The 26,447-nt window shown below is 37.7% G+C and overlaps 1 protein-coding gene across 12 annotated transcripts in view; it reads right to left on the bottom strand.

Moving 5' to 3' along the window:
- Nucleotides 1-26,447, bottom strand: part of A830018L16Rik (RIKEN cDNA A830018L16 gene) — a 562,288-nt gene that overhangs the window by 354,192 nt on the left and 181,649 nt on the right. For 10 of the 12 annotated variants that reach the window (XM_030254977.1, XM_006495544.2, XM_006495540.3 and 7 more), the window contains one exon: nt 25,394-25,560. In XM_030254977.1, the coding sequence (XP_030110837.1) occupies nt 25,394-25,560 (167 nt within the window). Of the gene's footprint in view, nt 1-19,889; nt 25,561-26,447 lie in introns of those variants that run through there. The other 2 variants (NM_001160371.2, NM_001160370.2) reach the window with 2 other exon arrangements.

Below are 26,447 nucleotides of genomic sequence, written 5' to 3'. Positions count from 1 at the left end.
ATTGGCTTATAGATTAATCCTAAAACAGCTACCTTATTAGAAAAGGGAAAAACAGGTTTTCTCCACAGAACGCTGCAGAAGCATATTAGTAAATTCGTGTGACGAGCTGGTAGGTAAGTTGACTCATGTCCTGATTAAATTGACTAAAAAACTAAATTAAATTCATGTTTTAGATCCATCCTTACTTGTCATTTTTCCAGTTTAGACTAGCTTCTAGCCTTTTAACTTTATGACAATAGTACATCAGAGACTGTATATTCAGACTTAGTAAAATTAGTCATTTAATAGAGTCATAATGATTTTTCTCCTTTCTTCAGTGTGACCAGCCATTCTAACTCAATCTTAGACTGGTCCTAATATTCAGTCCAATGTTAGAGATTCCTATATTCTAAATTACCTAGCAAGTTAATTAAAGAGCAATTGGTCACTTAATACCCCCTGACTAACAAATGGAAGGGTCCAGATCCAGTTCTAATTTGGGGTAGGGACTCAGTTTGTGTTTTTTCACGAGATGAAGATGGAGCGCGGTGGCTGCCAGAGAGATTAATTCGTCAGATGAACACAGATTCTGACTCTTCTGGTAAGTATCATTCTAAAGACTAAAATTCCTTTTGTGCTTAAAATTCAGCTGAGAGCAACAGCTCTCAAAGGTGTTCTCCAGCTACTCTCTGAACCAGCTCCCGACAGGAGGCCGGAGACTAGCCTCAGCTTTACAATTTGCATTTGAATAAAGTACCTAGACTTCCCGGAAAGAAGTTCTGCTTTCCTACTTTCTCACTGTCTTTCAAGATTTTGTCTTTCAAGCAGGTAAATCAACATTCCCGAGGCGGACCAGTGGATGTGCATCCCCGCCCCCCTAGAGCACACAAGTGACAGCTGTTACCCCCAGTCTCAGGACATTTCCAGCATGTGGCTTTCAGTCTGAGTTAAAAATTTAGGTTTACCTAGAGGGCTAGAAGAGTAGATTTTTCTATATTAATAAAGATTGGTTTTTATTTTGATAGACAGGCTTAGCCCCTTAGCTGACCTCTGGCTTTTCACCCTTGCTGTTACTGCAAGGTGTCCTTAGCTCAATAGGCTGTGGAAAAAACAGGGATGAGGAGGAGCGACTTCCAGCTCCTATTTTACCCACAAATCGTGGTGTTATTAACGACATAATTCTTGCTCAGGCTTTGCTAATTCTGAGGTTGATAATTCTCCTTTAGGAGCTGCACAGCACTCAGAACTGTGCATACTGGTTTGTGATTGTACAAATTCAGTATGGGCACCGCTTGGTGCAGAGATACTTACTGCAAGGGAAGGTCCGGCTTGACCGTTTCTGAGTTTCCTGTGAGATAAACCCGGTTTAAAAGAGGTTGGTATCATATTTTGGTTAAAAATAAAAAATATTCTCCGGCTCTACCTCGCCTCCCCAAAAGGTACCAAGAGCCACATGTGTGGGTTTTACCCACGGGAGGAATCGGGTCCATGTCCACCCAAGCCAAGGTTAAAAGCCCACTCATCTACGGATGAGAAAATCATTTGATCACCTCAGTTAAGCGTTGCCTTATTTAACTTAATTAATAGGGGGGAGAGAGATTGGAGACGTACTATTGAAAGGGCAAGCCCTTCACTGCCTCCCACCCAAATAAAAAAGCCAATTGGCCTTGTACTACAAGAGCCGGTCACTCCTTCTCCCTGTTTCCCACCTATCTTCCAAAAATGCGGAGGAATATCAACTTAGTGCTATTTTCACATCTTTCAGTCAAACTTAGCCAGAGTTCCAAACGCCCTACTTAAAATTCAACTAGAAAGTTACCTACCAAGTACTAATTAGCATTATAAAGTCAGAGTCTGCAGCTCCAGGCCTTTCAGTTGTTTACTAGAAAGGACAGTCTTAAGCCAGATACAGTTTACCATAAGAAAGGTTAAAGAATCCCAGTAATGCAAGTTTTTTCTTTAGCCCTAGATTCCAGGCAGAACTATTGAGCATAGATAATTTTCCCCCCTCAGGCCAGCTTTTTCCTTTTTTTTTATTTTGTTAATAATAGGGAGGAGATGTAGTCTCCCCTCCCCCAGCCTGAAACCTGCTTGCTCGGGGTGGAGCTTCCTGCTCATTCGTTCTGCCACGCCCACTGCTGGAACCTGCGGAGCCACACCCGTGCACCTTTCTACTGGACCAGAGATTATTCGGCGGGAATCGGGTCCCCTCCCCCTTCCTTCATAACTGGTGTCGCAACAATAAAATTTGAGCTTTGATCAGTATGAAATTGCCTTAGCTCCGTTTCTTCTTTTGCCCCGTCTAGATTCCTCTCTTACAGCTCGAGCGGCCTTCTCAGTCGAACCGTTCACGTTGCGAGCTGCTGGCGGCCGCAACATCTCTTAACATCAATGGTCTCAACTCGCCAATAAAAAGACATAGACTAACAAACTGGCTACACAAACAAGACCCAACATTTTGCTGCTTACAGGAAACTCATCTCAGAGAAAAAGATAGACACTACCTCAGAATGAAAGGCTGGAAAACAATTTTCCAAGCAAATGGTATGAAGAAACAAGCAGGAGTAGCCATCCTAATATCTGATAAGATTGACTTCCAACCCAAAGTCATCAAAAAAGACAAGGAGGGACACTTCATTCTCTTCAAAGGTAAAATCCTCCAAGAGGAACTCTCAATTCTGAATATCTATGCTCCAAATACAAGAGCAGCCACATTCACTAAAGAAACTTTAGTAAAGCTCAAAGCACACATTGCGCCTCACACAATAATAGTGGGAGACTTCAACACACCACTTTCACCAATGGACAGATCATGGAAACAGAAACTAAACAGGGACACACTGAAACTAACAGAAGTGATGAAACAAATGGATCTGACAGATATCTACAGAACATTTTTCCCTAAAACAAAAGGATATACCTTCTTCTCAGCACCTCATGGTACCTTCTCCAAAATTGACCACATAATAGGTCACAAATCAGGCCTCAACAGATTCAAAAATATTGAAATTGTCCCATGTATCCTATCAGATCACCATGCACTAAGGCTGATCTTCAATAACAAAATAAATAACAGAAAGCCAACATTCACATGGAAACTGAACAACACTCTTCTCAATGATACCTTGGTCAAGGAAGGAATAAAGAAAGAAATTAAAGACTTTTTAGAGTTTAATGAAAATGAAGCCACAACGTACCCAAACCTTTGGGACACAATGAAAGCATTTCTAAGAGGGAAACTCATAGCTATGAGTGCCTTCAAGAAAAAACGGGAGAGAGCACATACTAGCAGCTTGACAACACATCTAAAAGCTCTAGAAAAAAAGGAAGCAAATTCACCCAAGAGGAGTAGACGGCAGGAAATAATCAAACTCAGGGGTGAAATCAACCAAGTGGAAACAAGAAGAACTATTCAAAGAATTAACCAAACGAGGAGTTGGTTCTTTGAGAAAATCAACAAGATAGATAAACCCTTAGCTAGACTCACTAAAGGGCACAGGGACAAAATCCTAATTAACAAAATCAGAAATGAAAAGGGAGACATAACAACAGATCCTGAAGAAATCCAAAACACCATCAGATCCTTCTACAAAAGGCTATACTCAACAAAACTGGAAAACCTGGACGAAATGGACAAATTTCTGGACAGATACCAGGTACCAAAGTTGAATCAGGATCAAGTTGACCTTCTAAACAGTCCCATATCCCCTAAAGAAATAGAAGCAGTTATTAATAGTCTCCCAGCCAAAAAAAGCCCAGGACCAGACGGGTTTAGTGCAGAGTTCTATCAGACCTTCAAAGAAGATCTAACTCCAGTTCTGCACAAACTTTTTCACAAGATAGAAGTAGAAGGTATTCTACCCAACTCATTTTATGAAGCCACTATTACTCTGATACCTAAACCACAGAAAGATCCAACAAAGATAGAGAACTTCAGACCAATTTCTCTTATGAACATCGATGCAAAAATCCTTAATAAAATTCTCGCTAACCGAATCCAAGAACACATTAAAGCAATCATCCATCCTGACCAAGTAGGTTTTATTCCAGGGATGCAGGGATGGTTTAATATACGAAAATCCATCAATGTAATCCATTATATAAACAAACTCAAAGACAAAAACCACATGATCATCTCGTTAGATGCAGAAAAAGCATTTGACAAGATCCAACACCCATTCATGATAAAAGTTCTGGAAAGATCAGGAATTCAAGGCCAATACCTAAACATGATAAAAGCAATCTACAGCAAACCAGTAGCCAACATCAAAGTAAATGGAGAGAAGCTGGAAGCAATCCCACTAAAATCAGGGACTAGACAAGGCTGCCCACTTTCTCCCTACCTTTTCAACATAGTACTTGAAGTATTAGCCAGAGCAATTCGACAACAAAAGGAGATCAAGGGGATACAAATTGGAAAAGAGGAAGTCAAAATATCACTTTTTGCAGATGATATGATAGTATATATAAGTGACCCTAAAAATTCCACCAGAGAACTCCTAAACCTGATAAACAGCTTTGGTGAAGTAGCTGGATATAAAATTAACTCAAACAAGTCAATGGCCTTTCTCTACACAAAGAATAAACAGGCTGAGAAAGAAATTAGGGAAACAACACCCTTCTCAATAGCCACAAATAATATAAAATATCTCGGCGTGACTCTAACGAAGGAAGTGAAAGATCTGTATGATAAAAACTTCAAGTCCCTGAAGAAAGAAATTAAAGAAGATCTCAGAAGATGGAAAGATCTCCCATGCTCATGGATTGGCAGGACCAACATTGTAAAAATGGCTATCTTGCCAAAAGCAATCTACAGATTCAATGCAATCCCCATTAAAATTCCAACTCAATTCTTCAACGAATTAGAAGGAGCAATTTGCAAATTCATCTGGAATAACAAAAAACCGAGGATAGCAAAAACTCTTCTCAAGGATAAAAGAACCTCTGGTGGAATCACCATGCCTGACCTAAAGCTTTACTACAGAGCAATTGTGATAAAAACTGCATGGTACTGGTATAGAGACAGACAAGTGGACCAATGGAATAGAATTGAAGACCCAGAAATGAACCCACACACCTATGGTCACTTGATCTTCGACAAGGGAGCCAAAACCATCCAGTGGAAGAAAGACAGCATTTTCAACAATTGGTGCTGGCACAACTGGTTGTTATCATGTAGAAGAATGCGAATCGATCCATACTTATCTCCTTGTACTAAGGTCAAATCTAAGTGGATCAAGGAACTTCACATAAAACCAGAGACACTGAAACTTATAGAGGAGAAAGTGGGGAAAAGCCTTGAAGATATGGGCACAGGGGAAAAATTCCTGAACAGAACAGCAATGGCTTGTGCTGTAAGATCGAGAATTGACAAATGGGACCTAATGAAACTCCAAAGTTTCTGCAAGGCAAAAGACACTGTCTATAAGACAAAAAGACCACCAACAGACTGGGAAAGGATCTTTACCTATCCTAAATCAGATAGGGGACTAATATCCAACATATATAAAGAACTCAAGAAGGTGGACCTCAGAAAATCAAATAACCCCCTTAAAAAATGGGGCTCAGAACTGAACAAAGAATTCTCACCTGAGGAATACCGAATGGCAGAGAAGCACCTGAAAAAATGTTCAACATCCTTAATCATCAGGGAAATGCAAATCAAAACAACCCTGAGATTCCACCTCACACCAGTGAGAATGGCTAAGATCAAAAATTCAGGTGACAGCAGATGCTGGCGAGGATGTGGAGAAAGAGGAACACTCCTCCATTGTTGGTGGAATTGCAGGCTTGTACAACCACTCTGGAAATCAGTCTGGCGGTTCCTCAGAAAATTGGACATAGTACTACCGGAGGATCCAGCAATACCTCTCCTGGGCATATATCCAGAAGAAGCCCCAACTGGTAAGAAGGACACATGCTCCACTATGTTCATAGCAGCCTTATTTATAATAGCCAGAAACTGGAAAGAACCCAGATGCCCCTCAACAGAGGAATGGATACAGAAAATGTGGTACATCTACACAATGGAGTACTACTCAGCTATTAAAAAGAATGAATTTATGAAATTCCTAGCCAAATGGATGGACCTGGAGAGCATCATCCTGAGTGAGGTAACACAATCACAAAGGAACTCACACAATATGTACTCACTGATAAGTGGATACTAGCCCAAAACCTAGGATACCCACGATATAAGATACAATTTCCTAAACACATGAAACTCAAGAAAAATGAAGACTGAAGTGTGGACACTATGCCCCTCCTTAGAAGTGGGAACAAAACACCCATGGAAGGAGTTACAGAAACAAAGTTTGGAGCTGAGATGAAAGGATGGACCATGTAGAGACTGCCATATCCAGGGATCCACCCCATAATCAGCATCCAAACGCTGACACCATTGCATATACTAGCAAGATTTTATCGAAAGGACCCAGATGTAGCTGTCTCTTGTGAGACTATGCCGGGGCCTAGCAAACACAGAAGTGGATGCTCACAGTCAGCTAATGGATGGATCACAGGGCTCCCAATGGAGGAGCTAGAGAAAGTACCCAAGGAGCTAAAGGGATCTTCAACCCTATAGGTGGAACAACATTATGAACTAACCAGTACCCCTGAGCTCTTGACTCTAGCTGCATATGTATCAAAAGATGGCCTAGTCGGCCATCACTGGAAAGAGAGGCCCATTGGACACGCAGACTTTGTGTGCCCCGGTACAGGGGAACACCAGGGCCAAAGGGGGGGAGTGGGTGGGTAGGGGAGTGGGGGTGGGTGGGTAAGGGGGACTTTTGGTATAGCATTGGAAATGTAAATGAGCTAAATACCTAATAAAAAATGGAAAAAAAAAAAAAAAAAAAAAAAAGACTTTAGCAACTATAGGTGGTTAATATAGTCACAGCAGAAATCTAAGAATGATGGAGACTAGCTGGCTGTAGTGAACACTGTAAAAGAAATGAAGAACAGTTCTGATGGTCTTTTTGGTAGACTGAGCATGGGAGGAAGGCTAGGGAAAGGAACTTTAAACTGTGGGATTTGTCAATGAAAACTTATGAAATAAAAGAGCATGGGAGAAAAGATTAGAATGCCAGAAAACTGCAGAACAAGTGCAAACAAAACAAAACAAAATGAAACAAAACCCCCAAACCATGGGCATAATGCATAATGAAAATGCCAGGGGAGAGCTTGTCTCCCAGGAATGCTCTGACCTCGAGACTCAGGTGAGATCGCCATTTTCTCTCCAGTGACTAAGGTGGGACCAGCCAGAAGCTCACAGGCCACAGAAGTGGTAGAGCAGCTGGGAAATATGCACCCAGGAGGTAGGGCTGTTCCACAGCTCTCTGTGCACTGGTCTTACCAGGAGAGAGCTGGTTTCCCAGGAGTGCTGACACAGATTTACAGACCCACAGGAGGACCAAGCTCCTGTGGGAAACAACAAGAACATCTAACACCAGAGATTACCATATGGCAAAAGGCGAATTCAAGAATCTTACCAACAGAAGCCTACTTGGCATAATCAGAACGTAGAACTCCCACCACAGCAATTCCTGGATACCTCAACACACCAGAAAAGGAAGATTTGGATTTAAAATCATATCTCATGATGGTGATAGAAGATTTTAAGAAGAACATATATAACTCCCTTAAAGAAATACAGAAGAACACAGGTAAACAGGTAGAAGCCCTTGAAGAGGAAACACAAAAATTCCTTACAGAATTATGGGAATACACAACCAAACAGGTGAAAGAATTGAACAAAACCATCGAGGATGTAAAAATGGAAGTAGAAACAATAAAGAAATCACAAATGCAGACAACTCTGGACCTAAAAAAAAAAATCTAGGAAAGAAGTCAGAAGTCATAGATGCAATAAGCATCACCAACAGAATAGAAGAGACAGAAAAGAGAATCTCAGGTGTAGAAGATACCATAGAAAACATGGACACAACAGTCAAAGAAAATGCAGAAGGCAAAAAGCTCCTATCTCAAAACATCCAGGAAATCCAGGACACAATGAGAAGACCAAACCTGAGGATAATAGGTATAGAAGAGAGTGAAGATTTCCAATTTAAATGGCCAGCAAATATCTTCAACAAAATTATAGAAGAAAACTTCCCTAACCTAAAGAGATGACCATAAACATACAAGAAGCCTACAGAACTCCAAAGAGTTTGGACCAGAAAAGAAATTCTTCCTGTCACATAATAATCGAAACACCAAAATCACAAAACAAAGAAAGAATATTAAAAGTAGTAAGAGAAAAAGGTCAAGTAACATATAAAGGCAGACCTATCAGAATTACACCAGACTTCTCGTTAAAGACTATGAAAGCCAGAAGATCCTGGCACATGTCATGCAGACCCTGAAAGAACACAAATGCCTGTCCAGGCTACTATACCCAGCAAAACTCTCAGTTACCATAGATGGAGAAACCAAGGTATTCCATGTTAAAAACCAAATTTACATGATCTTTCCACAAATACAGCCCTTCAAAGGATACTAAATGGAAAACAACACAAGGAGGGAAAGGACACCCTAGAAAAAGCAAGAAAGTAATCTTTCAACAAACCTAAAAGAAGATAGCCACATGAACAGAATTCCAACTCTAACAACAAAATAACAGGAAGCAATAATGACTTTTCCTTAGAATCTCATAATATCAATGGACCCAATTCCACAACAAAAAGACATAGACTGACAGACTGGTTTCATAAACAGGACCCAAAATTTTGCATACAGGAAAAACACCTCAGGGACAAAGACAGACACTATCTCAGACTAAAAGGCTGGAAAACAATTTTCCAAGCAAATGGTCATAAGAAACAAGCTGGAGTGGCCATTCTAATATCAAATAAAATGGACATTCAAACTAAAGTTATCAAAAAAGATAAGGAGGGATACTTCGTACCCATCAAAGATAAAACCTACCACAATGTACTTTTAATTCTGAACATCTATGCTCCAAATGCAAGGACATTCACATTCATAAGAGAAACTTTACTAAAGCTCAAAGTATACATTGCACCACACATAATAATAATGGGACTCTTCAACACCCAACTCTCATCAATGTAAAGATCCTGGAAACAGAAACTAAACACAGACACAGTGAAACTAACAGAAGTTATGAAACAAATGGATTTAACAGATATCTATAGAACATTTTATCCTAAAACAAAAGAATGTACCTTCTTCTCAGCAGCTAATGGTACCTTCTCCAAAATTAACCGAAACAGTCACAAAACAGGCCTCAACTGATCCAAGAAGAGTGAAACAATCGCATGCATCTTATCAGATCGCTACAGACTGAGGCTGATCTTCAATAACAACCTAAAGAATAGAAAGCCCACATACACATGGAAGCTGAATAACACTCTACTCAATGACAGCTTGGTTAAGGATGAAGTAAAGAAAGAAACTAAAGATTTTTTTTTTTTAGAGTAATGAAAATGAAGCTACAACATACCCAATCCTATGGGTCACAATGAAAGCAGTCCTGAGAGAAAAACGCATAGCTCTTAGTGCCTCAAAACAAAAAAAACAAAACAAAAACAAAACAAAACAAAACAACAAAAATAAAACAAAACAAAACAAAATTGGAGATAGCATACAACAGCTTGACAGCTCACCCGAAAGCTCTAGAACAAAAAAAAAAAAAAAAAAAAAAAAAAAAAAAAAAAAAAAAAAAAAGCAAATTCACTCAAGAGGAATAGATGGCAGGAAATAATCAAACTCAGGGCTGAAATTGACCAATGTAAAGGAATACACAAAGAATCAATCAAACTAGGAGCTGGTTCTTTGAGAGAATCAACAACAACAAAGATAAACCCTTAGCCAGACTAACTAGAGGGCACAGGGACAGTATGGCAATTAACAAAATCAGAATAAAAAGGGAGAAATAACAACAGAGACTGAGGAAATCCAAAGAATCATTAGAATACCAATAGTTTATGCTCTAAGATAAAGAATTGACAAATGGGACCTCTTAATGTTGCAAAGTTTCTGTAAAGCAAAGGACACTGTCAATAGGACAAAGCAGCAACCAGAAGATTGGGAAAAGATCTTTACCAATCCTACATCCAATAGAGGGCTAATTTCCAATATATATATAAAGAATTCAAGAAACTAGACTTCAAAGAACCAAATAACCCTATTAAAAATGAGGTACAGAGATAAACAAAGAATTCTCAAGTGAGGAATACTGAATGTCTGAAAAGCACCTAATGAAATGTTCAACATCCTTAATCATCAGGGAAATGCAAATCAAAACAACACTGAGATTCTACCTCACACCAGTCAGAATGGCTAAGACCAAAAACTCAGATGACAGCAGATGCTGATGAGGTTGTGGGGAAAGAGGAACACTGCTCCATTGCTGGATTGCAAGCTGGTACAACCATTCTGGAAAACAGTTTGGTGGTTCCTCAGAAAATGTGACTTAGTACTACATGAGGACCCAGCAATACTACTCCTGGGCGTATACTCAAAAGATGCTCCAACATGTAATAAGGACACATGCTCCACTATGTTCATAGCAGCCCTATTTATAATAGCCAGAAGCTAGAAAGAACCAAGATGTCCCTAAACAAAGGAATGAATACAGAAAATGTGGTACATTTACATAATGGAGTATTATGCAGCTATTAAAAACAATGAATTAATGAAATTCTTAGGCAAATGGATGGATCTGGAGGATATCATCCTGAGTGACATAACCCAATCACAAAAGAAAACACATGATATGCACTCACTGATAAGAGGATATTAACCCAGAAGTTTGGAATACCCAAAGTACAACTCACAAACCACATGAAACTCAGAAGGAAGGAAGACCAAACTGTGGATACTTCGATCCTTTTTTAGAAAGGGGAACAAAATGCCCATAGAAGAAGTTACAGAGACAAAGTTTGGAGCAAAGACTGAAGGAGTGACCCTCCTGAGACTGCCTCACCTGGGGATCCAGCCCATATACAACCACCAAACCCAGACACTATTGTGGATGCCAACAAGTGCTCGCAGACAGGAGCCTCATAAACCTGTCTCCTGAGAGGCTCTGCCAGTGCCTGACAAATACAGAAGAGGATTCTCATAGGTATCCATTGGAATGAGCACAGGGTCCCCAATGAAGGAGCTAGAGAAAGTACCCAAGGAGCTAAAGAGGTTTGCAGCCCCATAGGATGAACAATAATATGAACTAACCAGTACTCTCAGATCTTCCAGGGACTAAACCACCAACCAAAGAGTATACATGATGGAATTCATGACTCTAGCTGTATATGTAGCAGGGGATGGCCTATTCAGTCATCAATGGAAGGAGAGGCCCTTGGTCCTGTTAAGGTTCTATGCCCTAGTGTAGGGGAATACCAGGGCCAGGAAGCATGAGTGGGTGGGTTGGTGAGCAGGTAAATGGGGAGGGGGTATAGGATTTTCAGAGGGGAAAGAAGAAAGGAGATAACATTTGAAATGTAAATAAAGAAAATAGCTAATTAAAATATATGCCGGGGTAAGGAAGATGATGAGAGAGAAGGAGGAGAAATGGGGGAGGACGAGAAAAGAAGGAAGGAAGGAAGGAAGGAAGGAAGGACTGAACAGAAATAATATTTAATGTATTAATGAATGAAAATCCTTTTTAAGTTAATGTAAGAGCAAGGGATTCAGGATACTCTGAGAAGACAATATGAATATCAGTAACTTTACAACTGGTATAGTATATGTAAAGTATAGAAACTCAAACAAAAAGAATGAACTTAAAAGAAGCTAGAAGAAACAATTAAATTTGCACCCTACTTCTTAGAAATTGTGGGCACATGAAGAACACTGAGTAAAATATTTAAATTTTGAATAGGGAGAAAAACAGCCCCTACCAACCCAAACTTCCATAATATATAAAATTACCTTAAAATAAAAGTTTTAATAGAGTAAATATAATAGGAAATAAAAGGAAAACATGAAAATAAAAGGCAATATATTAAAATAACTAAAATTTTAAAAGTAAAATAAAATGGAGGAAATTTGTTATTGTGGATATATCTTTTGATAAATGTCAGAAATTTCTGTCTTCAAGGAGACAGAAAGTGATTTAGTTCAGAAACTTCATTTATTAACATATTAAGAAAGGAAAAGTTCTAAAATATGAAATAGGAGAAAAATAAAACTGTATATTTTTGTTAATATAGCAGACAAATCTGTTCTAAATAAGTAGCAATATGTTTATGTATACATTTATATCTCTATATATTTATATATATGTATATATATGAATGATAAAAGAGGTATCATAAAATACTAAATCAGCCAAGAACGTAGTATAGAATAAATTAAAGGAGGCTTGTCTGTAACAGAATATTATACTCTGCAGTGAAGCCTAAGGAAGAAAAACCTTGAGCTTTGAAAAGAAATGGAAAAAAAAGAATCATATAAATGTTGAATTGAGAGCAAGCAGTTGGGGCAGGAGAGATGACTCATCAACAGCACTTGCTGCTCTTACAGAGGACCTGGGTTCAACTCCCAGCATGCACATGGTGGCTCAGAGCCATCTGGTTCTCATGGAATTGATACCCTGTTCTGGAATCTGTGCGTGCAGGGCATGAACACAGAACACATATATACATGATGCAAGCACATGCCAATACCTAGCACAGATAACTCTTTAACAAAAACTGAAAGCAAAAGACAGTCAGAGTGAATGCAAATAGGACTGTTGCAAATTCAGCATTTGGGCAGCGGAGACAGGAGGACCAAGAGTTGGAGGGTAGCTTGAGCTCAATTGAAAGTTTCAAGTCAGCTAGGACTCTATAGTGAGTCCTGTCTCAAAAGACCTCTTCCCATGAAAATTCCCACCAACAGTAAACTAATTCATAAAACTGAAATAAAAAACAAACAAAAAAAAATCCAAGAGCTGAAAAAGAGTAGAAGAGAATAGGAATAAAAAACAAAGACAATTCATATAAAACAAACCAGAAATGGTGTCTATTAAAACATGATTCAATCACACTTTAAATCTCAGGGACATAAATTGTGCGTAATTGATGACCAAGGTTGTCAAGGCTAGCATAACCATATTGAATTTTTTGCTCTGAGAATTCTTTTCTGAGTAAAAAGACACATAATGATTAAAATTCATGAATACAGGTAAAAGCACACTGACAGGAATAGCAAGGGGAGACAGTACAGCTGTATTCCAGGCTAAGCAAACACAAACGGCACCATAGTAGAAGTTATCAGAGATAGAGAAGAAGATTTAAAAATAATAAAAGGTTGGCACTTCAAAAAGATAAAATAGTCCTTAGTATTTGTGTACCCCACAAACCAGCATTAAGATGTGCAAGGTGCAGAGGCACTCGCATTGCCTCTGCTTCTGTGCTGAAGAAGCTCCTGGTGATGGCAGTATAGATGGCTCCTGCACTCCAGCCAGGGGCTACACTGCCATCCTGGGCAACTTTGCCAAGGCTACCTTTGATGACATCTCCATGACCTACAGCTGCCTGACCCCTGACCTCTGGGAAGAGACCGTTCACCAAGTCTCCTTATCAGGAATTCACTGGTCATCTTGTGAAAACCCACACCAGATCTGTTCAGACAACCCAGGCTCCAACTTTGACGACCACATAAGCTTTTTATACAAGAAAAATATAGTGAATTAATCCTGTTAAGTAAATAAATAATTGCCTCCATATCATTATTTGGAAACTGAAGTGGGCATAGAAAAGCCTGGACAGTTAATACCTAGTTATCAAAGACAGGATGATATTGTCCAAAGTAGAGCAAAGAAGAAAACCAGACAGCTTCCAAAAAAGCTTGCATATAAGAATCAAAGATGTTGCCGGGCATGGTGGCGCACGCCTTTAATCCCAGCACTCGGGAGGCAGAGGCAGGCAGATTTCTGAGTTCGAGGCCAGCCTGGTCTACAAAGTGAGTTCCAGGACAGCCAGGGCTATACAGAGAAACCCTGTCTCAAAAAAACAAAAACAAAAACAAAAACAAAAACAAACAAAAAACAAACAAACAAAAGAATCAAAGATGTTATTACTAACTGTTGTTTCAAGAGCAGATAGACTTTGGAGCATGTCTTCATTTCAGTTTGCTCAGTCCAAAGGGTTGATCGTCTGTCTTCAAAGGTGATTGTGCCTTCCTCCATTTTCTTGTCTTCTATCATGATTATTTATAAGTGCTCAAACTTGAAAATAGGAAATGTTTGGTGTCTTCAACAACTTAAAACGACTAGAACATTACAGAAACAACTCACGAAAACTTAAATCTCAGCACTGAAGAAGCAGAAGCTAGAGGGTCAGGAGTCTCAGGCTCTTGGCTACACAGCAGCTCTAAGCCAATGGACTGTGTTAGCCTGTCTCAATGGTACTGAGCTCCAAGCACGGTTTATGCTCATCACAGCTTTATGAGTGAGGCCTTGTTTTTTGTGTCATTTATAGAACATTGTAAATGTTTCCTAATATAGCCAATAATATGTACTGAGGGTAAACTGGCACCAGTTCAGTGCTTTGTAAATGTTAACAATTAAATATAAATCATGTAATAAAAGACCGTCAATAAAAAAAAATATGTGAGGTGAAATTGTATCAAGTTTCAATGTAGAAAGCAATCCACTCACATTCAGAATCTTCAAAAATCATCAAATTTCATTTCAGGAACACCAATATCAGGTTTAATTTTGGCTCAACCATGGTTTATTTCATGTAAGAATTCGGTGATTTTTAGAATTACAAAGTGCAATGAAATACACCTACAATGTATATACAATTTTGTGAGTTGGACACATATATGCATCGTTATAAAGCCTTCTATCACCCAGGAGACTTCCTTGTATCAATATCAATTTGGTCTATCACCTTCTACTATTCTAATCTATTGACCATTAAATTTACCTGTTCATAAATGAATTACTATTAAATTAATTTAGAATATAATTATTGGTGTCTGGTTTCCTAGGCTCAACAGCATTTGTGAAGGCCTTGGGTCACTCACAGTCCTGCAGGTTTAAGTGCCCAAGGTCACAGTTCTAAAAAGAGTCAGCGTCCAGTTAGTACACACTTAGCTGTGTACTCAAACATCCTGTCCTTCATGTGTATATGGTGATTGTGAGGGAACTTTCTCTCATAACAAATGCCAATCCTACCCAATTAGCAAACACCACATAGAGTTTATTTAATGGTGATTATTTTCTAAGAGTCATATCTCAGGATACAATCATGTTGAGCTAGGCTATCAATAACATATCCGTTTCTGGGGAACAGACTCAGTTTTTGGCAGTGAAGATCATTCATACCTTTTGCATGCCTTGAGACTTTATTTCACTTTTAACTGCTACCTAGTATTCTGCTCTATGGATATACCACAACTCTTGCTTGGCACTTGAATGGTTCCTACTGGATTATTTTAAGTAGCCCAGTTTTTGACACAGTGTAGTTGTGGAGACAAGTTTTATTGCCTTGGAAGCATGCAAGGAATTTTAGGTCACAGGATAAGTACATATTTAAATATACAAGATTCTGTCCAGATGTGTTTCCTAACCTCTTCTCAGCAATGCTGGAGGGAGCTGGTTGCTGCACACTCCAATGTTTGCTATTTGGTCTTTAATTTCAAGTGCTGTAGCTTGGAGGAGGTGGCATCTCATGTCTTAAATCATAGTTCCCTAGCGGCTAATGATGTTGTGCCATTCCTTATGTGTATTATAAATTTGCCTACTTTCATTTTGCTTATTTTTCTTGAGCTTCTTGTTCCACTGAAAAATTCATTTGTGTTAATTGTGCATACTCTCTCGTGCAAGCTCTGTCTGTCATGTCATTTATACATTTCCTGCTACTGAGTGGCAAGTTTTCTACATCTTTCTTTTTTTTTTCTTTTTATGAGGAAATAGATCACAATTTTAATGAGCCCCAGTTTGTCAACTTTTTATTTTCTTCCTAGTAAATTTTGTGATTTCCAAGAAAATTTTACATAAAAAGTTATAAATTTTAGAGTTGTAAGAGTCTGCTTTTATGATGGAGTGAGTGATTTGTTACAGGCATGAAGCAGATCTGTCCTCATATTTACCACTTTACCTTCCCAGAAGAAATACTTAAAAATGGTTTCCTCTCTCAACCCACCTTAATGACCTAAGTGAGGAGGAATCCTTCTAGCTCATCCCCACTGGCCATCCTTTATATCAAAGTCACAAGTCTGAATTGTTAGAGTATATTGTGATACTATAATTATACCCACATTATTCTTTACTTCTTTTTTTCATTATTTTGACCATTGCAGATCATTATGTCCATATAGTTTCTATTTACTTGATTTTCCTCCTCTGTTTTGTTGTCTTCATAATTTGGATTTTTCTCTTTCGCTCCCTTCATTCTTTTTTATCATATATCTATATATTAATAAATATCTATATTTATCTATGTAGATATAGAGAGATAGATATATTTCTATATATTTACACATTTATATATATGCATATATATAATTTTGTAGAAAAGAGATTAAAATACTTTGGTATTTCTATCACATAAAAGGAAATGAAGCTATCTATCTATCTACCTATCTATCTATCTATCTATTTGTCTGTCTATCTATCTATTTGTCTATCTATCTATCTATCATCTATCTATCTATCTATTTGTCTATCTATCTATCTATCTAATTTAATCTATCTATAGAGAAACACACACCCCTTCCCCTCCCCACCCCACATACACATAGTGCAGGCCGGTCAAACCTGTAATCCTTCCTCAGCCTTCTGAGTATAAAGTTATAGGATCAGATTCTTACATGATAGCGATGCCAAGCTTTTAATACTTTTTTTTCTAGAATACACTGCTTTGTTTTATTTGTTTTCACTCTGGTTTTCAAGGGATTGTTTTCATTTTTTCCTTGCCATTGTATTGCTTGTCTGTTACTATTCATCTTGGACTGCTTTTTGTCTCCCTTTGATATTTTTCTTTTGTGTTATGAAGAAATACTCAATTTCTAATACTTGCCTTGACAAAAAAACAAAAAACAAAACAAACAAACAAAAAGACATTCAACTCAAGAAAGAAAAGAGAAAGGGAGAGGAGGGGACTAGAGAGGAACTAAGAGTATTAAGAGTATGGAGGTGGCATGAAAATGATAGTCATCATGTACAAATTGTCTCACTTTTCTTTATTTTATAACCTCAATTTACTTAAATCTTTGGCTACTAAATGAATCAATACCATTAAAGGAAATAATAATTTATCAATATCTAGTCCCTCAACAGAGGAATGGATACAGAAAATGTGGTACATTTACACAATGGAGTACTACTCAGCTATTAAAAAGAATGAATTTATGAAATTCTTGGACAAATGGATGTATCTGGAGGATATCATCCTGAGTGAGGTAACCCAATCACAAAAGAAGTCACTTGATATTCACTCACTGATAAGTGGATGTTAGCCCAGAAACCTAGAATACCCAAGATACAATTTCCAAAACACAAGAAAATCAAGAAGGAAGTCCAACTCCTGGATACTTCATTTCTCCCTAGAATAGGTAATAAAATATCCATGGAAGGAGTAGCAGAGACAAAGTTTGGAGTTAAGATGAAAGGATGGACCATCCAGAGACTGCCTCACCTGGAGGTCCATCCCATAATCAGCCGTCAAACTCAGACACTATTGCATATGCCAGCAAGATTTTGCTGAAAGGACACTGATATAGCTGTCTCGTGTGAGGCTATGCCAGTTCCTGGAAAACACAGAAGTGGATGCTCACAGTCAGCTATTGCATGGAACACAGGGCCTCCAATGGAGGAGCTAGCGAAAGTACCCAAGGAGCTGAAGAGGTTTGCAACCCTATAGGTGGAACCACAATATGAACTAACCAGTACCCCCCTGGAGCTCTTGACTCTAACTGCATGTGTATCAAAAGATGGCGTAGTCGGCCATCACTGGAAAGAGAGGCCCATTGGTCTTGCAAACTTTATATGCCTCAGTACAGGGGAATGCCAGGGCCAAGAAGTGGAAGTGAGTGAGTAGGGGAGCAGGGGGGGGGGGGTATAGGGGACTTTTGGGATAGAATTTGAAATGTAATTGAAGAAAAATATCTAATAAAAAAATTAAAAATAAATAAATAAATTATCAATGTCTATATTATACCGTCATTAGGATTTCTGGTGAGAATATTTGTTTCAAGTAAATGTAGGCAGTATTTCTCTATGAACATGTTGTTAAAGGAATATTGCTTTTTGGACATTGACTTTTGCTTTTAGATGTATGTTCTTAGAGCACTCTCTTTTGCTCTCACACTCCCTCTCTATTTCAGTTAAAAGCTTTTTGTTGGAGAGTAACTCCAACAAACAATTTCCCTTATAAACAGATGTGAAGTAGCTCCGGACTTGTCTTGTCCTCTTATGCTAGACAAATAGAGCTATAGTCTCTATTTTAAACTACAGAATATGCCTAAACTCAGCTACCAAGATGCAAGACCTAGATGGTATCATGATATTATTAATGCTACTTGAGAAATTTCAGATCATAAGTGTCAAAGGCCTATAATAAAGTGTTCTCTCTCTCTCTCTCTCTCTCTCTCTCTCTCTCTTTCTCTCTCATTCTCTCTACCTCTCTCATTTTCTCTCCCTCTCTACCTTCCGTCCATCTTTACACACACACACAAACACACACACACACACACACACACCTTTTCATAGGTGTTAGTGTTGGGTAATCTGAAAGGGGTACAGAAGAGCAAGCCTTGGAAACAATAGTGTTTTCTTAGGCAAAGGTCCCATTCCCATCAGAAGATGAGATCCACAGGCCTTACTCCCTGTGGTTCCATAGCCCAGATGTGGACTTTCCATGCTACAGAACCGCCAGAGACTGTGACTGCCAACCATGGATGCAGGCAACCAGGCACCAAAACCCAATACATCTACAATAAAACCACACTGAAAGTTGTAGCTTTTGATGCTGTTAAAAACAAACAAACAAAAAATATTCATATTGCTGTGAAGAATCGTTCAATTGAATCATTAGAGAATTCGAACACATTTATGCTCCTGTGTCTGCTAGTGCTACTGTTTAAATTGCCATGGTTTGGGCTAAAGTACCAGGGGAAATTAGCTTCATTTGTTATAAAATGTCAGAAAGTTGTCAGTATTCATCTTTAAAAGGTAATTAAATGACTAAGATGAAGAGGTTGTAGAAATGTTTTCTAAATATATGGGGCAAACCTAAGTTTTTCTGTATCTCACTTTATTGTTTATGTGAACTCAATTTCACACATTAAAAGGAAAGAAGAAAAGAATCCACTTAAGAATTGTATTAGTTTTCTAGCTTACCTGATGGTTGAGAACTTTAGCATGAATTATTTTACTTAATCTTACAAAAAAGTGAACATTTTTATTAATCTTATTTTTCTAGCAACAAATCTGCAGAGTGTCCCTGTTCCTAGCCCTACAATCTGCAACAGCGGGGAAGTGCGCATCAAGGCTCTCTCATTCCTGACTTCACACACTTTGCCATTCTTGAAAAGTCAAGTTTCTAAGCTTACTGTGATTTTTGCTTTATTGTACTAATACCACTTATGTTAATATTTTGAAACACATATTTACTGAATGTCAATAATTAAAATGACTCATAAATGACCCATAAAATGAACTCTTCCGCTGATGCTTAGAAAAGCAAGCTTTAAAAGAAATTAAAAATTTAAATAAAATCTCAGGAGAATTTTTTTAACATGGACAAATCTATCCAACATGACAAAGGCATTCAGCAGGAAGGACATAAGTTAAAAAATATAATAGAAAAGATTAATCTTCACTGATTTCCATTGTAACGACCTTAAGTTCTCCACTGTACTTCTTGGCAATCTTTCACTTAAAATCTTTACATCAATAAATGGATGTACTTATTGTTGTTAAGGATTCCCAAAAACATACATATAACATAATGTTAATTTTTTAAAACAAAGTTTTATTTTACAAAACCAACAGTTTGGGGAAATAGTTGTCAAGTTTTGTGAACATTCTTCTTAGCATTCTGTTTCACTTAAGTGTTTCTTTGAAAATAATTAAACATGTGACTAAGTATATCATGATATAGAAATATCTAAACATAGTTTTAGCTATAAAACAAGATGTAAAGGAATCAGAGGAATTGCAACATGTCTTTAATATGCTATTGATTTTGACATTAATCTGCAAACAATTGCTAAATTAATTACAATTCATTTGTATCAACCAAGAAAAATATAACAAAGTTGTGATTCAGTGTGAATTTCAAATTAGTCTTATATAAAGCAAAAGTTCATATTCAAAATACATAAAAATAAGTACAAGGCTGAACAAATAATCCTGCTATATCATATCAATAACAAGTTTAGTAATTGATCTTTGCAGAAACATGTAAACGTGAATTACAGTTTTAGCTTTACTGAATTTGACCCAACACCCCTTTCTCTTCTTTCCCAAGCTGTGTCTGCTAGTGTGAATCTCTGCATATATACAAAATAACTTCTTTCTTCTCTTATAAATCGTACAGTCTAGCAATCTCCTCCACATTTTTTTTGTTTTGTTGTTGTTGTTGTTGTTTGTTTTTTGTTTTTTGTTTTTCGAGACAGGGTTTCTCTTTGTAGTCCTGGCTGTCCTGGAGCTCATTTTGTAGACCAGGCTGGCCTCGAACTCAGAAATCTGCCTGCCTCTGCCTCCCAAGTGCTGGGATTAAAGGCGTGTTCCACCTCCCCATTTTTAACCAGTCACAGAAGTCACTGCCCCTGCTTAAATCTCCATGAGTCACGTGAAAGATGAGGTGCTGTGAGCTGGCAGGCAGCAAGCTGTTTGCATGCTTGGCTGTGGCTACACTTGGGGTTTCAGAGCTTGGCTTTCTAAGGTTTTTTGTTTTTTTAAAGATTTATTTATTATTTATATGTAAGTACACTATCTTCAGACACAACAGTAGAGGGTGACAGATGTCATTACGGATGGTTGTAAACCACCATGTGGTTGCTGGGATTTGAACTCAGGATCTTCGAAAGAACAGTCAGTGCTCTTAACCTCTGAGCCATCTCTCCAGCCCCAAGTATTTTTTGATGCTCTGAGAAACACTGTTTCTTACTGTTGAAAGGATTTTCTCCATAGTTAAAGAAAGCACATATTTTCTTATGCCTCCAATTGCATAACACAGCCATGGTGAGAGAACATAACTGGTTGGGAGAAGAGTTTTATACATAAATTTGTGTCCTTTTTCCCAAGTATTCCTGTCAGCTGTGATGGAAGAGGAATGTGTCATTTTCTGAGAATACCTCATACCATGCCTGTGCAGTAGAGAGGGCACATGGTGCATCTAGCAATTTAGAACTAATTGCTTGAAGCTCAGAGATTAGCAAAAGATTAAAAAGCAATTCCCTTAACAGCAAAAATGTGGGGAAAAAAACTAGAAAGAGGTAGCATGGGAGATATGGATCTTAGAATTGGAGCACAGGTCTTTGACCAGGTCACCTACAGTGCATCACAGTGGCCCACAGTTCCCACTATGCTCAGGGAAAATCCACAGTGCGTGTATGAAAACCACACTAAATGCTGCCATTGGTAGGTGTCAATCACTTCACACTTTTGTGTAACTAACCAATATAGTTTAAGTAAACCGACACAGAAATACCTGGAAGCAGTTGTCTCCTGAGTGAAGAAATTTTCACCTGAAGTACAATCAGCACTACAAAGGATTTGTCTGCATGTTTAGGAATTATTCGCAAACTATTAACTTTATTCTCCCGGATCAATGTGCTTTAGAGTTGGAATTGTTTATTTATATGTGGAAAGCAAAGCATTTATCACATGCTGTACAGGTGATATCAAGTGGTATGTACGGTTTTGGTGACATCTTCTTGTATTATACTTATTTTAAAAATCATGAATACTCCACACAGAGTATTCATTACTATTAGCAAAAATTCTGGTATCTTTGGAAAGAAATAAAAATAACAAATAAAGAGAACAAACCATGCATAGAATTCCAAACACAAAACAAATTAGTGAGTGTGGATGACTCAGAAACTTCCACTTCTTGATCTCTGGCTGTAAACAATGATCAGTGAGCCTTCTCAGGTGTTGCTTATATCCTTTCTATCAGTGTTCTTATGAGTTCAGCAAGTCCTTATTCAAGTCCTTGAACTACAGGGTGATTGTGTCTATGCATATTTCATAAAGGCGATGACAACATGGAAGCCAACTGAAGTTATAACTCAGAGCATGGGTGCTAACACAAGATGGGACCTTCTACTGAGCTTCCGTTCCAGGGGAGATATTGTGAGAAGTGACAGATACCTCACACAGTGTCAGGATGTCTTAGCTCTGCGGCTGTATTGATTGATTTGGTGCATCTCCGTAAGGTTTGGTTAACTTTTGGTAGTAGCTGAAGAATAATTAATGGGATTTGTTAGAATATCTTATATTGTGGAAAAAAAATGACTTGAATTGAGGTAACTCTTTTCAATGCCTTAAAAATTAATCTTCTGAGTGTTTTAATTACTATATGTTAAAGTAATCCCCATTTGGATATTTTATCTATAATGGGCACTAATTTAGATTAACTTGCTTTTATACTACACTGAATGAATTAATGTTTTAAGCAATCTTACACATAATATTGAAATACTCAGTGGTTGAATGTCTTAAAGTCCTCAAAATTTTTATAAAGAATCATTTATAATGAAGAATCTTCAGTTTATTTTGCTATTCTGATGTTCTAAATGATCAGTGCTGTAAGGGAAAAAAAACCCATAGAGGCTTATGTTGGTGTGTTTTTAAATCTCCACGTACAGATAATTCATTATTTGCTAGATGATATTATTTCATAAGTGGGAATTTATAAATAGAATTTAAAATAGTCATAGACTTTAATATGAAATGGATCCTTAAATATATTTCCTCATGCCTAGGATGTTTATGAAATAAATCCACAGACATACATTTGAATAACTGTGAATATATAATCAACATGTATTAACAACACTGCATTTCAATAAAGACAGAAGGACTAAGTTTATTTATATGTACTATCTACACTAAAAGATTTTCTGCTTAAGTCAACCAATTATATTGATGGGCAATTCATTTTTATATAAATATTAAATAAAGTCATATATTTTACGTATCAATTCACATTTACAGATTACTTTTCCATGCATGACACATTTTCAGCTCATTTTATTATGGCATAGATAATAAAAAATTAAACCCTTAAGAACACATTACAGCAAGCTCATTCAGCAACGCGTCATAGATTCCCAAATAATATTTTAAACAATGTCTGTTACATCACAACACTGATTCTATGTACTAAATTTTGATTTCGCATAAACTGTCAAGTAGTTAGCATTTGTGTTTTCTTCAGCTAAATGCAATCTCATGTTTCTCTGAAATCATTTTCAAAACCAGGGAAAATGCATGTGGAGTTATTTAATGCTACTGCTGTGTGCTTGAGCATTGCATGCCATTACAAGAAATGCTCATCGCTAAGAGAGCAGCGTCTCTTTCAGCCACCTGGGCAAAGATATGTGAGACTACACAGAGAATGCCCAAAGCTTCTACAATTTTTTATTGTTAAGCCTGGTTAGAATGCAGGCTTAATATCTAAAAGGAGAAGAAGGATTAATGAGAGCCAATCGCTAATGGCTTATCACGAGGTAGATGTCAAGATCCAACCCTCTGGTATTCAGCTTAGAAAGCTAGAAACTTTGAACAGAGCAGGCGAGGTTTCAGGACAATCAGCATAAAGTAGACATATGAATCTCTTAAGAGTCTCTCGATCATGTCTTTCACTATCCCTGACCAGCAGAGAAGCAATTGACAGACACAGTTACCAAAGACCCCATATGTACGTGAACAAGTCCCCAGAAGTCTGGGCACACTCCACCTCCCAGGTTTACACCCCCTTGTCCTGCAAGACTAAGCAGAGGAACCAGCTTCTTGAAACAAGTATGCAGTGGTGACCTCTGCCCCCTCTTCTGCACGAGGAGTCACCACTATATTTGACTGTAATAGCATAGGTAAAGAAAATGGCGGAAGTGATGAGTTTATATTTTTAACATGACTGGAAAATGCCTGTAACAGAAATGATTTTATTTTATGACCTTATCAAAGTCCTTGGTAGTGAATGAAGGATGGATAAAGGTGCCAGAGTTTCCAGAAGCCCTGTCACTTTACGATTAGAAGTTAGAGGAATAAGACTCAATTGCTTAAAAGAAAACAAGTGCCAATAGTATCTAACCGAAAGTGCGATAATTCGGTCTCCTTAAATCTTGACTCTAGGTAGCTATTAGACGACTAGAAAAGATCTGGAACCCTGCCATCATCTACTGAGTAACACCTTTGTAGGTATATGCATGGAGACTTATCATTCATATAGAACATAATTTACTGCTATCAACACTCAATTCCAAGAAATCTGTTTTAGAATTTTAAATAAAGTACTTTTGCAATGCATTGATATTTTACATATAAATATATTATTTATTCTTTTTTCAGCTCAAATATAATAGAATGTTGCTATAAAAGCATATACCAATTATTTTAATTCTCTATAGAATAGCTAGTACCACTCAATTAAAAAAAAAAAACATTTTACTTGTGGACTGCTTGCAAAGAAAAGTTCATATCCTTTTACAAAAATGATTTTCCAGCCAGGCATGGTGGTCCACACCTTTAATCCCAACACTTAGGAAGTAGAGGCAGGTGGATCTCTGAGCTCAAGGTCAGCCTGGTCAACAGAGTGAGTTCCAGGACATCTAGGACTACACAGAGAAAATCTGTTCTGAAAAAAAAATTTCCCAAAGTGAGTATCAATTAATAATTTATAAAAAGATAATTTATATGAGAATATTTCTACTGAAACAGGAGCACATACTTGAATTACTAAAAATTAAAATATGAAAAACTATTAAAAGAAAAACTGTATCTACAATGTTAATGAAGTTGAGTGAAGGTAATGAGTCTCTAGACTGAAATATCTGTAAGACTCCATATCATTATTGAAAGGCATTCAACATTAATCTACTGCCAACATCTTTCAACTCTATGATATTCTTCTAAAGCAACCTTATAGCCACAAAACTTTCTTAGGAAGAGGATGTATTTTATAGACAATAGGTGTAGTCAAGAAAATAAAACAGACAGGTTTGCATCCTATCACAATTGCACACAGAATAAAGCTCACTGATGCCAGAGGATAGAGCGCTGCATATGCAAAGCACATAGTACAGTCTAGGGAATGTTTCACATGCTTCCATAGGTTAGTTCTTACATGCAACTTCATAAAGTTCTAATGGAAAGAAAGTGTATGTTAAAGAGATCCCTTTGCCCTAGACAAGACTATTTTAAAGGTTTAAAATCCCCCAATTATTGCACATTTTACAATGCCAGAAAAGACGAAAAAGAGAAGTTATTAATTTTTAAAATTACCCAGCAACTCCATTGCATCGTCTTCATTATCAATGTCTTCTTCTATTACAGATGGTGTGGGGCTATGGATGGACTCGAAGGAGTCCTGGGAAAGCATTGCAGCCAGGAGTTTCTTGTGCTGCTGCTGCTGCTGTTTTAATCCTTTCGTCTTGGGCTCCATCTTTAAGCTGAAGAAATATTGATAGGTTAGTTAGCTGTGGTCAATAAAAGAAAATCTACTAAGCCAACACGACTTTGTTCCACTATGGTGTCATACAAACTCACTGCATATTGCTTGTTTTTCACAAGGATAATACCCCTTGATACTCAACTCTTCACCCAGTGTTGAGGTTCAAACTTGTATCTTCTGAAGTGTTTCTTCTGATTGCTGCCACATGACTCACACTTTTAGTACCTTTTCAGATCCAGTAAAAACTAGAAGGTTTAAATTATTCATTGATTTCTACAGAAGTATGTCAAACAAATCCAAGTGTTGAGGTATTTGTGGCATTTTAATTCATTAAAATCAAAAGTAATGATAACCCACTGAATATACTCCTATTTTGTGTTTCCTCCTTTCTCCTTTCACATGTTCCAAGATTCTCTCTTATCACTTCTTTTTGTTTGAAGAATTTCACTCACTCCTACCTTAGGGAAACTTCTGCTGGAAACAGTTTCACTAAGTACACAACTTAAGGGTTTTGGCTAATAGCCATTTACATGGGGGAGGGGGGTGCTTCCCTTTGCTCCCATAGTTTTAGATGAAAACTCCGTAGCCCTTCTAATGGTTGTTCCCACACAAGCAATTTGATATTTACCTCTGCCTGCTTTTCAGATTTATTCTTAGTTCACAGAAGAGATGACTCAACAGTTATGAATACTTGTTGCTCTTGCAAAGGAGCAGCTTTCACTTCCCAGCACCTGCATGGCAGCTTACAATCATCTGAAACTCCAGATGCCTGGGATTTGACACCTTCACAGGTGGACTGTGGATTGTGACCAGCCTGTAGTGGGAAGTGTAGCTCCCCTCCAAGAGCAGCAAATGCTCTTAATCTCTTGGCAAGATCTTCAGACC

This window comes from Mus musculus, chromosome 1 (assembly GCF_000001635.26).
Source record: "Mus musculus strain C57BL/6J chromosome 1, GRCm38.p6 C57BL/6J".
NCBI lineage: Eukaryota > Metazoa > Chordata > Mammalia > Rodentia > Muridae > Mus > Mus musculus.
The sequence above is the reverse complement of the archived record's forward strand: the minus strand, read 5'-3'. Positions and strand labels throughout refer to the sequence as shown.